Source organism: Danio rerio, chromosome 20 (genome assembly GCF_052040795.2).
Source record: "Danio rerio strain M-AB ecotype USA chromosome 20, GRCz13ab, whole genome shotgun sequence".
NCBI lineage: Eukaryota > Metazoa > Chordata > Actinopteri > Cypriniformes > Danionidae > Danio > Danio rerio.
The window spans coordinates 42,838,937-42,855,048 of record NC_141040.1 but is presented as its reverse complement, the minus strand read 5'-3'; the positions used below and the strand labels follow the sequence as shown (position 1 = coordinate 42,855,048).

General features: G+C 32.7%; 1 protein-coding gene and 1 long non-coding RNA gene across 4 annotated transcripts in view; one reads left to right on the top strand and one right to left on the bottom strand.

Moving 5' to 3' along the window:
- slc30a2 (solute carrier family 30 member 2) overlaps nucleotides 1-12,503 on the top strand; it is a 27,548-nt gene extending 15,045 nt beyond the window's left edge. Inside the window, exons 5-9 of one of the 3 annotated variants that reach the window (XM_087297452.1) lie at nucleotides 1,320-1,539; nucleotides 3,548-3,653; nucleotides 4,406-4,540; nucleotides 6,614-6,775; nucleotides 11,985-12,503. In XM_087297452.1, the coding sequence (XP_087153578.1) occupies nucleotides 1,320-1,539; nucleotides 3,548-3,653; nucleotides 4,406-4,540; nucleotides 6,614-6,759 (607 nt within the window). In that variant the 3' untranslated portion in view covers nucleotides 6,760-6,775; nucleotides 11,985-12,503. 3 annotated transcript variants of the gene reach the window in all.
- LOC141379402 (uncharacterized) overlaps nucleotides 1-16,112 on the bottom strand; it is a 19,488-nt gene extending 3,376 nt beyond the window's left edge. The window contains exons 1-4 of the long non-coding RNA XR_015518834.1: nucleotides 15,992-16,112; nucleotides 14,721-14,806; nucleotides 11,839-11,929; nucleotides 4,362-4,522 (exon numbers count right to left, since the gene is read on the bottom strand). This is a non-coding gene — a long non-coding RNA (uncharacterized LOC141379402). The remainder of the gene's footprint in view (nucleotides 1-4,361; nucleotides 4,523-11,838; nucleotides 11,930-14,720; nucleotides 14,807-15,991) is intronic.

The following is a 16,112-nucleotide window of genomic DNA, read 5'->3' as shown; positions in this document are numbered from 1 at the left end:
TTAATATTAAGACAAGGAGTTTACTTACTTTTTTTTGTCAACTAATCGCGTTAAAAGCAACAGTTTTACTCACTTTTTCTAAAGCAAAGTCAACTAATCAATTTTATTAGTGTATGACATTTCTCTGAAACATGGTTATCCTCTGTACAGTGTAGTTTGTAGAGACCTTTTTCTTGCTGCATGGAGGGCGTCATAGTGACCAGTGCCTTTCGGTAGGGTGCTTAGAACTTTCGTTAAGAATTGTCATCAGCCAGAGCAGCGTTTCTCAACTGGGTGTCAATACTGTTTTCAATGGCTTACAGCGTGTTTTTGTCACGCAAAACTTGAATTTTGAAAGTTAAAGCCGTTATACTTCTGTCAGATGCGATTCAAGTGCAAGAAATAAACGTTCCAAATGTGCTCTTTATACGCATCAAGCTGCCGACCGCAAGTTCAAATCATCCTCCTTTCGCATATATGCAAAGCATTACATATTAATACAAAATATACAGCTGGGAAAATAAGTGTTCAACACGTCATGTTTTTTCCTGGAAATAATATTTTTTAAAGTTGCTGTTGATGGAATTAAACCAGACTTGGGTAAAACCCCAAACAATACAAACAAAAACAATAAAACAAAATCTCGTCTATTAAATCTGATCTTTAATTTTTATTTTATATTTGATTGAAGTCAGGTGATTGGCTGAGTCATTCGACAGCTTGATTTTCTTTCTCTGAAAGCATTTGAGGGTTTCCTTGGCTGTGTTTTGGATCATTGTCTTGCTATAATGTCCACCCTGGTTTCATCTTCATCATCCTGCTAATGTAGATGTTGGACTGAAGCAGCTAATATTAATTTACAATGATGAAAGGTAGAGGGTTGCTGAAGAACTACAGAGAGATTTTAGCTGCTGTCTGGGCCTTCACTGCCTTTCTACACCTCCCTATCTTCATGTGTTCAATACTTTTTCTCTGCGTCATTTTATTATGCATTTTATTACGCATAACATAATTTGTGTACTATTTAGATTTGTTTTCTCTGGATATATGGATTGCTTTTGGTTGTTATTAACATCCGAGGGTAATTTCAAGTCAACGGCACCTTTAGAAATATGTTTTCTGGGCAAATAGGTGATGTGTTCCTTACTTATAACCCTCGCTGTATATTCCGTTACCATTAACCCTCTTATTTTTAAAACCAACCCTGTTTATACAAACTGGAGAAATAAAATCAAAATCAAATCAAATGCACAGTCCCCAAGATTTTTAAACAATATACCACGACAAACATCGATTGATTTGATCCGCATCTGTGCATTATTATTGTTTTAATTTTGCAGAATGGCCTACATTCTGCACCACTCCACAACCTTCCACAGTCACGGGTCAGGCTACCACAAGATTGATGAGAGCGGGATGAGTCCTGTGGGCCACGGTCACTCGCACAGCCTCCTGGGGAATCATGGCAACACCAGCGTCAGAGCGGCTTTTATTCATGTGTTGGGGGATCTTCTGCAGAGCTTTGGAGTGATGGTGGCTGCTATTATAATCTACTTCAGGGTAAATCAACACGCATAGAGAATCACTATATAAATTCTTATATACTTCATAAAAACTTCTATATTTTGTTGTTGTATATGGTTTACTTTAGAGGCTCTCTCCATATAATAATATATAATAAAGAATTGTCCTTTAAAGAATGCGTTTTATTTTTGTTTTTTTTCAAAATAACAAACATTTTAATTGCTGTAACTCATAGGTCTCAACTCAATTCCAGAAGGGCTGCAGCTCTGCTTTGCTCCAACTCTATCAAACACAGCTGATTTATATGATCGGGGTGCTAAAAAGAGTCTTCATCACCTTAGTTGGATCAGCTGTGTTTGATCAGGGTTAGAGCAAAACTGTGCAGAGCTGCGGCCCTCCAGGAATTGAGTTTGAGACCTACTGTATGCTGTAATTAAAAATCAGGGTTCTTCCACCAAATATTGAGTTCTTAACTTCTGAATTTAAAATATTATTATAAATATTATATATGATATATATTCAATGGAATAATAATAATAAACATGTAAGAAAACATGACAACATTTTAGTCTTTTTATGCAATAAAATGCTCTAAATGGGAACATTTATGGTTTAAATTTAGAATAAATGTCACCACTAAGACTAAAACAACCCAGGCAGTGTTTTATGTGAATTTAAGTCGTCTCAATAGTTTCCATATCGTGATGTACATTATATGTACCTGTTTTTTATTTATTGTTAATATTATGAAATGTTTCACTGAAGACTGGAGTAATGACTGCTTAAAATTCAGTTTTCTCATTGCAGTAATACATTTTCATATATAATTTATATAATATTAAGTGCTGGGCAAAGATCAATCACGATTAATAACATCCAAAATAAATGTTTGTTTGTTTGACGCAATGGGCCCTATCATACACCCGGCGCAATAAGGCACAAGACGTGTTTCCAAGACGTGTTGCTAGTTTCAGACCAGCGCAACCCTAATTTTCCCATTCTCTGCCATGTTGTTTAAATAGCAGATTCATTTGCGCCACTTTGTAGACTCATGGGTGTTCTGGTCTGGAAATGAGGTGAGTTAGGGCGCATTATTGGTGTGTTGCTATTTTGAAGAACTAAAATAGACTGCACAATAGACCAGCTGAAAGTAGGTTTAAGGTCCAGCGCAGAGCATGTCATTTGTATGCCTCGCTTACACATTGCTTTAAACACGCAGTATGAAGAGCAATACGCAAATATTGTTACAAATGAAAAGAATGAAAATTTAATGGATTAAAATATTACAAAAATGATTATTTTCTATAAATATAAAAACACTACCTCCATTTCTTCTTCCCCTCGGAGGCTTTTTACAGTTTATTCATGACAACTTGCATTTGTATAATGTAATTATTATTAGTAGTATTATCTATAATATGCAAATTTATATTTGTTTTATCAAAAACAAGCTTAGATTTGTCCACCTGCCGGGTTTTGGATCATATGGGGTTTAAGAATAGAACGTGTGTTTGGATATAACTCAAGCTTTTTGGCCACACTTCGTTATTATTGTTCATTTATTCATTTTCTGGAAACTAAAACTGAATTTAGAAATAGTTTTGAAACAAATTTTTGTGCTTAACAAACAAATTAATTATAGGCTAATGCATGTCTTCAATGGAGAGCGTACAACACCGTTTCCTTATCCATGAAAGAGAGAAAGTGAAGGTAAAGGCCAAATGGAGGAGACTTGTTAAACATAAAAATACTTCTTTGTGTTCAAAAATAGCAAAAAAAAAATAGTTTAGTAAATATTAGTTCATAAATTTATTTATTTATTTTTAACTTTAATTAAATTACCTTGATAAGAAAGAAAACCCAGATTTCTTCCCCCGTCTCTCTAAAAAGTGCATTAGCATAGGCTGTTACTTCTATTTCTGGAGCCTAATTCAATTTGACACTTTTCAGAGAAGCATCTGATTTTGTTCTTTAATGCATCAGTGCCTCCTGTTCTCTCTCTCTCTCTCTCTCTCGTTCTTTCTCTCTCCACCTTCTAACGCAGCCAGAATACAAAATAGCCGATCCCATTTGCACTTTCCTCTTTTCTGTGTTCGTCCTGGCCACCACCCTCACCATCCTAAGAGACGTCTTCCGCATTCTCATGGAGGGTAATATTCATATTTATTCATTTAGTTTATTACATTTCTAAAGCATGCATACAATTCCAGTGTATGTTTAAGATGCATAATGCACTTTAGGGCAAGACACTGCAACATGGTAAAATATAATAACTAACTAATCTTTTTCATCATACTTCCTTAATTGAATGAAAAAATACACATAAAAGAAAATTGGAATCATTTTTTTCATATTACAACTTTACTAAAATGCTATTTAAATATGCAAATGAGGGAATGTTTCATTAAATAAGCACTAATTTGCATACATTAACAAGCATCTGAAGATTAGTTATACAAACAATTATATTGACATGAAAGTTTTTTTTCCAGAGGTGATTATATTTTGTTGATCACTCCATTATTCAGAAAATACTGTGAACATAAAAACAAAAATACATTTTTCAAAATTAAGAAAATGAAAAAATCCTTCCGTAAAACCTTTAGAACCTATAATAATATGTAATTACTCCAAGTGGAGATTTAGTTTAAGCTTTTTTCCATTATCACTGGATCTACAAACACAAAGTGATCAAATGTGACAAAAGTAACACTCAAAAGTGCAATCTGTATATTTACTTTACATTACACTGAAAAAACAAGTCACCAAATTTGAAAGGCAGTGTCTCGCCTTAAACATGAAGTGAATTTCAGATGATTTTTACTTAAAGTTTATTCTAGGAAAAAAACTGTACTCACATAAGCATTAAATTGCTCAGCTGGTTTCGGTGTTCTGTGTTCAGGGGCGCCTAAAGGAATCCAGTTTAATTCAGTGAAGGAGGTGTTGCTGTCTCTGAAGGCGGTGAAGGCCATGCACAGTCTGCATCTGTGGGCTCTCACTCTTAGCCAGAGTCTGCTATCTGTTCACATAGCCATCGGTCAGTTTATACAAAACAAAACAATTACACTGTTTTTCTTTTATTGTTCATTTACCTCCTTGTTTATAACAAATTATTAATATTATTCATCTAAATCTTCAAGATCATTTTTGGATGAAAAGCCTTTTTTGTACCCCAATTATTACTGATGCAATTAAGACAATGTCATTTGGTATTAACTTATTTATTTGATTATTTTACTGTATTTTTTGTATGAAATGCAACATTACTTAGATTTCTTATTAGGATCAAATATTTAGCATTTCATTATGATGGGTTAAAAAGATTAAACCTTGACATTGCAATGCATTTCTTGTCATAGGGATTTATAATGTCAACTTTGAATTATTTTTGACCATGTCATGTTAAATGAAATTTTTTTTGGCTAATGTCTTTAGAATAACGTTGCTTGAATATCAGTTGGTGTCTTCCTATTTATAAGCATTATATATTAATATTTACATGAAACTAAAATCATGGTTTTACAGTCATATTCTTATTCTTGTATTGCAACTAATCTTTGTTTGAATTTTTTGTAGATATTTTGTTGGGTTAGTGCGTGTAATAAGTCAGGCTAATATAATTTTGCATCAGCATTATATTTCATTTTAATAGTTTCAATCTTTGCATTTTAATCTTTATTTATTATTATACATATTATCCATGGTCATGTTCCATGGACATATTTTGTAAATTTACTACTGTTCCTATTATACATTCAATCCAATTCAAATCATCTTTATTTCTATAGCACCTTTTACAATGTAGATTGTATCAAATCAGCTTAACATAGATGGAAGTTTTAGTAAATCAAAACCCCTTCAGTCCGGTTTTCATGGTTAAAGTACAATTTAGTTCAGTTCAGTGTAATATAAATGTCACTGCTGAAAGTCTAAACAAAAGTTGACATAGATCACACTTTATTTTGATGGTCGGTTTGTTGAATGTAAGTTGCATCGTATCTACATGCCAACTAATTCTCATTAGATTTTAAGTATACTGTTAGATTGGGGTTAAGGTTGGGATTAGGGTAAGTTGACATGTACTTGCAGAGTTTTTTATAGTCAGTTAAGTGCCTGTTGAAGGAGCAGTATCAACAGATATTAAGAAGACAGTCTAATAATACTCAAATGGACCATTAAAATAAAGTGTTATCGTAATATATATTTTTTAAATATAATAATTCAGAAGGTTTTGATTTGCTCTCATTAAATATTTACTTTGTATAGCTTTTATTTTACATTCTTCGGTGATACAAAACACAGACGTTTCAGCACAATGCCTTCCCCAGTGTGTGACACAATCCTTTCACTCCAGCCCTCGATAAAAACAATCTAATTTTCATTTCAAAATACTGTAATTAACCACACAAGAATTATTTACCTTCACCTTTACAAACATTATTTTACAGGAAAATAACATAAATTATCATCATTCACTGATTCATGTCTACATTACAGTATATTGAAATGAAAATGGGATTGTCTTTAACTATTGGGTGGCCATCTAACTAATGACGTAATGTGATTGACTGTGGGATAAAAGGCTGGAGTGAAAGGATTGTGTCACACACCGAGGAATGCATTGTGCCGAAAAGGTCTATGTTCTGTATCACTGAAGAATGTAAAAAAAAAAAAAGCTGTACAAAGTAAATTATTTAATGAGTGCGAATTACAACCCTTTGAATAATATGATTGACAAGATTAACGCAGTGCAAGCTTTATTACTGAAAATATGATCATTTAAATATACTATTTTAATATATAATAATTTAAAGTTGATTTTCTCTCTATATAGACTTTTTTAATTACAGATTTGGCTAAATATTATATGCATAAATCTAAAAGAAAAAAAAAGAACTAGTTTTGTGGTCAAAGGTCACAAATATGTAAACAACATGAAAGTATATAATTGTTTCCAACTATTTTCAAATAATAATGGAAAAAGATTTTATCCACAAATGGTCCTTAAAAATAAATCTAAATCCTTCTGTATTTCACGTTTAACTGTTTTAATATAATGCTGTAAGAAATATAAGGCCATTTAAACCCAGCATCATCTATTTTATTTTAGAGGAGAACGCAGACCCTCAGAGTGTCTTAAAGGAAGCCACTGAACTCCTCCAGACCAAATTCGGCTTCTACAGCACAACCATTCAAGTGGAGCCTTACAGCGAGGACATGATCCACTGCACCCAGTGCCAGGACCCCATGGACTAAATTCTGCAGCACACCGGTGAGACGAGGCTGCCTCTAAAACATGTATGCACACCTATTAAAGCTTCATTGAGGGTCCATGCCAGAAATGGAAACACTGTGCAAATGCATCATTTACATATCATAATGAACATGCACATGCCAAATACATTTCTACCAAGACCATTAAAAAAGAGAGATTTCACACTGTGCCATCTCAAAAAAGTGCATTGGTTTAGGAGAGAAATAGCTTTAAAATGAAGTAGTGATGTTTAGCTTCACATACAGTACTGTTTACAGAGAGAAACCATGCCGTGTCCTCCTAGTCCTTAATTATTGGCATTCTTGGTAGATATGAAGAAAGAAGGCAAATGTGCTCAAAATATTACAAATAACTGTAAAAAGATGCTTGAGTTTATTTTTGGATGAGAGGGCTTTTTTCTTGAAATGCTTTCAAATTTTTAAATGGTAATGTCAGAAGATTTTCTGTGATTCTGGGAGATTTATTTGGCTACTTGAATCGTTCTCCTGACAGTGTTTAGACATGATAAACGTCTCTTTCCAGGGTGATTCATAACATTTCCAGTTGACTGGAATTTCTTAAATAACATTTCATTATGGTTTTTAAAGCATCATAATTTTTCTAATGGAGTCCGCTACAATAGGTTTGGGTGAGAATATAGGTTAAACATTGTCATTTTACCAGAATATGCTTTTTATATTAGAATCAGTCTGCAATGATTTTGATATGGTTCATTTGAAGCAATTCTGAGCTTAAAATCTGTAAACCACGGCCATAAGCCAACTCTGCTCTGATTGGTCAACTGGCCAATCTGTTTTGATTGGTCTTTCTGTATCTATTCCATGTCTGAGGTGCTGTTTAGACTATTGTGTTTTCATTTTAAATGGCATAGATTTTGTTACGTTCCGCCTGACATCCACACTACTGCATCTTCGAACTTTGAAAACAGTAAATTAAAAACACTGTAGACCCTGTCCTAGTTCAGAAAAACTCATGCCCTGCTTCATATATAGACTGAAATCCAATCTTTTGAATATGCAGGCAGGGATTATGCAAATATGCTACATTGATCATGTTGACCTACATGGGTAGCAGGTAAAAGATTTTATTTAGTCGATTCAGAGCTAACTCTTCCTTATAAGATACCTTTTTTTTTTTTTTTTAATGATGCCATTTTTGATTAACAATTAACATTTTGAGCAACAGATAAAGCGGTTAAACAATAAAGACATTTTTAAACAGCCCTCTATCCTCATATTCATCAAGAGTGCCAATATTAGTGTAAAAATGAGGGCTGAAAGCATCACCGTGAGCCTTTTACTGGGACTTTGCAAGCTTTTGCTTGTCTGGCTGGCATCATACATTATAGCAGATGTGTACTGTAATTGCCTGTCCGTGGACTTGGGAGGGTAAAAGATGGGTATTGATGTGACTTCCTTAAAAACAATTAGAATGGGGTTTATTATGCTCCAGCAAGCATCAGCACGGTCCTCAAATCGATGTGAATGTCCGCCAAACTGAGCCGTGCTGTTGTAGGACTTAAAAAGAGATTCTGCTCAACTGTAATTATGGATTTTGTTGCAGATCTCACACTAATGTCTTGTCTCAAGGTACAATACTGTTTGTGAAAGCAAGTGGGTGATTAACTCTGTGACGGTGAATGGGCTGTTTTGTTTTTTAAAGCTTGGCTTTATGCGTCTTTTAAAGAACAGAGGAGACTCAATGACAGATGAATGAAGCCACAAGGAGATTTAAAAGGTGAAGTGTGCAATTCTACATATTTGCTCTTGATCAGTTTCAAGTGCACAGATCAGTGCAAGTAACTTTTTTTTTGGTTAATATTCAAATAAATTTATTTCAGCATTCAATGATTTTCATTCTGCTTATTCCCTTATTTATCAGGGGTCGTCACAGCAGAATGAGCCACCTTAATTCTAGCAGTCTTAATAAATCAATCAAATGCATAAATATCTGTTGTAAGATGTTAAGCAAATATTTGGCCATGTTCAAAATATTATTAGTATTAATAAAGTATGTACACTACTAAATGTAAAGTCTGGTGTCAGTGAAACGTAAATAAAAGAAATTCATTGTTTTATTGAGCAAGAATGTATACATTTGATAAATTAAAATGCATAAATGTGATAATTTTATTCATTTTGAACATTTACCAAAACATGATTATATTTTGGGGTGGGGGGGTGCAGACGTTATATTCAAAAGGGTCCTAATTTAAAAAAAAAACAACAACACAATACTTTTGATAGTAACAAATCACCACCATAGAATGATAAGGTTCTAGCTGACATTTTTGTCAAAATTGAGTTATTCACATTTTCTTATTAAATGACAACTTATTTACATTATGTGATGTTTTTTTATAAGTTCTTTACATTTTAAGACTTCTTATTTAAAAAACAAAAAAGTTTTATCTACAAAGTCGAACTCTAGCCTGCATTTGACCAAATTGACCAAAAAGAAACACTAAATCAACTTTTATTAGACTTTGGAAATCTGTATTTAATCAAAGAAACAGGATGGAACCGTGGGTAATTAATCAATGTGAAGAGTACTTCGTTTTTTTCATTAGAAACATCATAGATGTTCAGTATGACCCCCTCCCGACACTCGAGGGAGATTAACCCGAAAGTTATGGTGGTAAAGTCAACTAAAATCACTACTACTGCACCACACAAAATTGAGAAGAAACCTAAAACTGAAAAGATGTGTGTAAAATAAATATGATGATTTGGAAGCATTTTTTAACATTGAAATAAAATGTTAAACTTGACATTGTTGAAAACGAAACAGTTATTAAAAAAATGTAATATAATGTGAAATATTTTTATTTATGTATATATATAGTCAGTGAAACATGTTTCCGTGTTTATTAAACTCATTTGCTCATTGTCTGTTTTCTTTTAAAGTCCTAAAATTTGATATTAAGCCTTAAAGGGAAATACTTAATTTAATTCATGGGACATAGTTCAATAAAAAAGTTCAATAGTTCATATAAAGGATAAAATTCAATAAATATTACCATATTAATTACATAAAATTAACAGCTGCACTGGATAAAATATTTAGCATAGCCTTGTATGCTTAATTTGATCAAGAAAAAAATCATCCTAAAACATTAAATAAATGTTATAAATAGCAAAAATGTTACTTTCTCAAGCATCAGCATATTGTTACAACACCAATTTCTATATTTTGTGATTGTATTTCTTAATAAATAGTCCTTCAATTAACGATCTGCCAGATAGACCTTATAATTCCAAGCGAAAAATGACTTTTCAGAATGAGAAGTTTCTATCTGCATTTGTCCTGTTTGTTTTACCCCAATTTGCAGATGTGAGAAAATTTTGATAATTTACATTTAGAGTACATTTAGGGTCTCTGCCATGTTAATGTGTGAAAAACAACTGTTACACACATATTGTTTGCTGTATGGAATGCCAAAACTTTGAAGCTCAATATCTCAAAATCATTCAGAATGCAGATAGAACCTTATCAGCATGTTAGATTGTTTTTCTGAAGGAACATACTACACCAAAGAAGAGATGGAGAAAGATGCAAATTTTACATTTAATAGTATTTAATTGAATGATTTGATAAAATATTCTATTGGTTTTATAAAATAAATTTAAGATCAAGAAAATGTAATGAAGGTAACACAATATGTCAGTATATTCATATTAAAATCCAATTGCAACACACAAGTTTAAATTTGGGCAGCATGGTGGCTCAGTGGGTAGCACAATCGCCTAACAGCAAGAAGGTCACTGGTTCGAGCCCCTGTTGGGTCAGTTGGCATTTCTGTGTGGAGTTTGCATGTTCTCCCCATGTTCACGTGGGTTTCCTTTGGGTTTCCCCCCAAAAGTCCAAAAACATGTGATATAGGTGAATTGGGTAGGCTAAATTGTCCATAGTGTATGTGTCTGAATGAGAGTGTATGGATGTTTCCATGCATAAAACATATTATGGATATGTTTTCGGTTCATTCCACTGTGGCAACCTTACATTAATAATGGTACTAAGACAAAAAAAAAAGAATGAATGAACGGTTTAAAATTTTACAAATAAAAAAATGGTTAGTGAAAGGTTTCCAGCACTGAATAAAAAAAATTAAAAGGTAGTTTAGGCTTTTTATCTCAGACTATGCATGTTATAATGTCAGAACTATAACCCTGCAATTAGACCTTCTTTTCTCTGAATTTCAGGTTTACATATCCCCATTCTAAACTTTATAAAACTAATTTATACAGGGTAATTCAAAAAGACTACCACAACTTTCAGGTTGATCTCACTCGAGTGTCTGGAGGGGGTCATATTGAACATCTATGAACTTGTTTTCTACTAAAAAAAAAACTTTAAGTACTCTTCACATTAATTAATTACCCACGGTTCCATCATGTTTCTTTGATAAAATACAGATTTCCAAAGTTGTGATATTCTTTTTGAATCACCCTGTATAACTTTATATCTCACAATTAGATTCTGCAAGATCCAAAATCAGAATTGTGAGATATAAACTCACAAATGCAAGAAATAGTCTTTCCCCTCCAAACAGTCCTGACTATTGTAAGTTCATATCTTGAAATTGTGGAAAAAAAGTTCATTATAATTAGTTTGCAGTGGTGGAACTGGGTTTTCATATAAATAACCGAACCAGCACACACATTTAATATATGTAGTTATATTTATCATTATAGATTTAAAATAAAATCCTAAAAAATTGATATATATTCTAAACCTTGTCATGTGTTTGAATAACAGCAGAAAAGGATTGGGAGGAATATCTGTCTGGACTCACTTTGCATTTACAGTTCAAAAAAGTATTTTTGATGATGGCTCAGTGGTTAGCATTGTCGCCTTCCAGCAAGAAAGTCGCTGGTTTGAGTCCCAGTAGGACCAGTTGGCATTTCTGTGTGTAGTTTGCATGTTCTCCCCGTGTTCGTGTGGGTTTCCTCCAGGTGCTCCAGTTTCCCCCACAGTCGAAAGACATGCGCTATAGGCTAATAATTCTTCAACTGTACATTATCAGGTGCATTTAGTGGCACAGAAATTACACACTTCACCTTTCCAGGATACTGTTGTGGGTCACTCTGGTATGTCGAAGTCAGTCCTCCGTCCATACGCTCATGTCTTCAGGCTCTGTCCAGCTGTGGTCTGCAATAAGAAATATCAAACAGATTAGCCTCCAGACACTTTTTTTTTTGCACAGGATTTCCATCTCTGACCTCGGTGCCACCGCCACACTGCCGCAATGACTCTTTGACATTCCAGCAAGTGGTGCAACACGTTTCTCATGTCTCTGCAGTCTGAGGTCACGGCAGTAATGCATAATAACCACGCACATGGTTTCTGAATGTCTTTTTAAAACCTCTATCCATTTTCACAGCAGTTTTGATGTTTATTTTGGGAATTATTGGAGCCCCTTAAACGTGCACTAATGTTTATTTGCATTAAATGTGAGATTTTATATAAATAGATATGCTGAATTTATTTAAGACTAATATAAATCACACTTGACAGATAACTATTGTGTTTTCAAGCTTGCGTGTATTGTTAACATGTAGCCATTGTGATCTGTTGTGATGTTGTGAAAGAGTTTTAAGGGTTTGCTTGCATGGTTGCTTTGTGTAGTTTTGTTTACATCACTGTGATTTTGACGATCTTAACTGATCAACCCAAGGACCTCGCAGTCTCACTGAATGACCTTCATTAAAGTCTATATTTTGTCTATTTGTTTTGATAAAATGAATATATATATTTTAAATGTGAATATCACAGTCATTTATAAAAAAAAGAGAAAGCGAACAAATGATAATATGAAAGGACCAATGCATAAGTAGTATATTTTTGATAATGTTGGTTGGTGTGCCAAAGCTCTGTATTGAAATTTGAACGTTTAGAGAGAGCGCAGTGACCTACAGTAAAGTAAAAGGTCATTTATTATGTTTAGTCAGAGGGTCATTCCTGTTATGCTTACATTTTGAAATATCTTTGGGATTAACAAACTTTCAGAAATTTGCTGAATTTCTTGCAAACTCAAAATCTCTCTGTACACACACAGGCGCACAGCTATCTTCATGGGGACTTTCCATACACCTAATGATTTTATACTGTAAAGACTGTGTTTTCGATCCCTAACTCTCACAGGAAACAATCAGCATCTTTACATTATCAAAATACTTATAATCAGTTTGATTTATGAGCTGTTTTTCTCATCAAGGTAACAAAAAATGTCCCAAGGTCCAAATTTCCTGGTATTGCTATACTTGTGGGGTCATTTGGCCCCCACAAAGTGAGGAATACAAAGTACACACATTTGTAAAGCAATCTATGTGAAGAGTTATATAATTATTTATATAATCTACAGTTGGTTAATTTAGATATTGCCCAAACTCTACCCCTTAACACAACCCACACAGTAAACATTACGACATTTTACATTTAAAATGCACCATTCTGTATGATTTATAAGTCAAGAAATGTCTCCACAAGGTCAAAATGTATGGGTAGCTATATTACTATACTTGTGTGGACTTTTCCCTTTAAAAACAAAACAAAAAAATATTAAATTTATTAGTATTAAAACCAATAACCATTGTTATGCTGCTCTAATCATCCGTCTCACATGATCACATTGGGTTGTTCTGTTAATGTCCATCTTAAACCATTTCAATAAAGTAAATATACCACTAAAATAATCGACTGGTTGAAAAGTGTTCTGCAAAAAAAAAAGAGTGAAAGACTTCTATATTTTTCAGTATGAGATCTAACAGAATTTAATCCACACATATACATATATATATATATATATATATATATATATATATATATATATATATATATATATATATATATATATATATATATATATATATATATAAAATCAGCCTTATTTGACCCTAATCACACAAAGCAAGGGGTCGATTGTAACACACTGACTTCTTGATTTATTTTAATAATACAGTCTTTATAAGTGAACATATATCAACTGTATTACTACCCAACAAACAATTTTGTGTTTAATAGACGTCTAATAGACATCTAAAAGTAGCTAAAACAAGGCTAAACTTGGGCAGTCAGTGAAAATCTAATATACATTTATGAATAGCAGAAAAATAGACATCAAATAGACAGATTAGACAAGCTTTATATGTGTAGTCATAGTCATTAGTTTCTGTTTATTTGATGACAAGTCTAGTTTTGGCCTATTCTTAGACATCTATTAGATTTTAACTGACATCCTAAATTTAGTCTTGTTTTAGCCAAGATGATTATGTTTAGACATCTATTAGACATCTTTTAAAAACAATTACTGCTTGCTGGGTAGTGTATATTTTATACAAATATGGTTACTGTATTTCAAGAGACACCCAGACAACTTTACACTGAAAATACTTAATTCTATATGATTTATACGCAGTTTTTTTTTTCCTGGGACTAAAAAATAATCCAACAAGGTAAAAAAAAAATACTGGGGGACATTTGTCTTACAAAATCTTGCTACCACAGGTAGTAATAAATAAATAAATAGTATTTAAATTTAAATTAGCCATGATTTCACAATCCCTAACCATAATGCTCACACAGTTACAATAGGGTTGTGCTGTCATTGTCTATCTTGAACCATTTCATTACAGTTTGGTTAAAGATTTTGATTCATCAGCTGATTAATGTATTGAGAAATATATATTTAAATAACTAAATATAATTACTAATACATATATATATATATATATATTTTTTGTTTTATATATATATATATATATATATATATATATATATATATATATATATAAAAACTTTATGTATTACTTAATACAAATCCTGACTATTGTTTGTCTTCTGTCTTGCACACATGCGTTCAAAACTCTCTATCAGAGCTGCAGTCTATTATCAGATTTAATATTTAACAACAGACAAACACAAAACATCACAGAATACTTACTAATGTTTGCTGTCTTCCTTCAGGAAACATTTCCATGCCACTTCCTTGCTTGACGTCATTAGGATATTGGCCTTTGTTTACAAAAACTTAAATGGATTATAGGACACACATTAAATATTTCTTCACAAATTGCTAAATTAAAATACAATAAAATTCCATCTCAGAACCATTTCATTTTACAAACTGGAGTTTAATATTTTATTCAATAGTAATTAAAACAGATGTAAAATGAAAATGTACTGCATAACAGCAATGATCAGTGCATGTTTTAGAGTTTTTAACAGGAAATTATTATTAAATAGTAAGAACAACAAAATATGCTGATTCTGGAACCTGCTTCCTATTGGCATTTTTAAACATCTAATGTTATATATATATAACATTAGAAAACAATCAATATTAAGATATATATATTAAATACATGGAGTAGGACTTAATAATCGCTCAAGAAAAGAGTGAAAAAGGCCACCATGTTTTGTTTCCTAGAATTCAGAATAGTCAGAAAGCCCAGTTTAGATTTTGCACACGTATAGCACCAAGATGTATATGATAAATCCAAAATCAATTTCAGATGCAAGTGCGCTCAACCCAATGAAAGCTTCGAAATTGATAGTGGAGCGTGAGACAGTACATCATTGGACGCGTTTTTGACATGTTCTGCATTTTGTGTCATGAACTGAAAGACATTAATGTTGTTCTGTGAAAACTGTAAATAATCAACATGACTATTTTTCGTTGTGCCTCAGATTTGTGGATGTGTATATAAATCTGCTTCTTGTACAAACGTATATGTCTTTAAAAGTCCTGTGCGTAAATGTTTTACAGTTATCCTGTATGTGGCCACATAAAAACCACTATAACCAGAAATTAAATGATGGATGTTTAATTTTTACATGCTTTTAATTTTATATCTGTCACATAATGTGTATGATTTTTGTAAGCTGTAATAAAATCATGACCAAACACCATCTTTCACATGAATAATTAATTAAACCATGATAATTAGTAGAAAATGCATTTTATCCAATTATACACTGATAAAACAGCCCAAATGTACCAACCATACGGTGAGACTGAGCTATTGAAATTACCACAGTAAATTGAAATCCACTACGGACATAAACAGCACCATTATAATAAGCTTGCTTCTCAGCAGCATTAATCTGACTGGCACTTCTCCAGACTCCCCATCGCTGGAGTCATTTAAATTCACTCAGCCATAATTGAGGTCATGAATTATGAGGTGTGTATCAAGGTGCATCTGATCTTACCGGCAGAGTGCATTCAGTTCACGGACAACATTAACTCTCATGCAGACTGATGTTCTCACTGGAGTCCGTGATGTCCTTTACAACTTTGACTAGACCTAATTAAGAAGAACGAATGCACGAG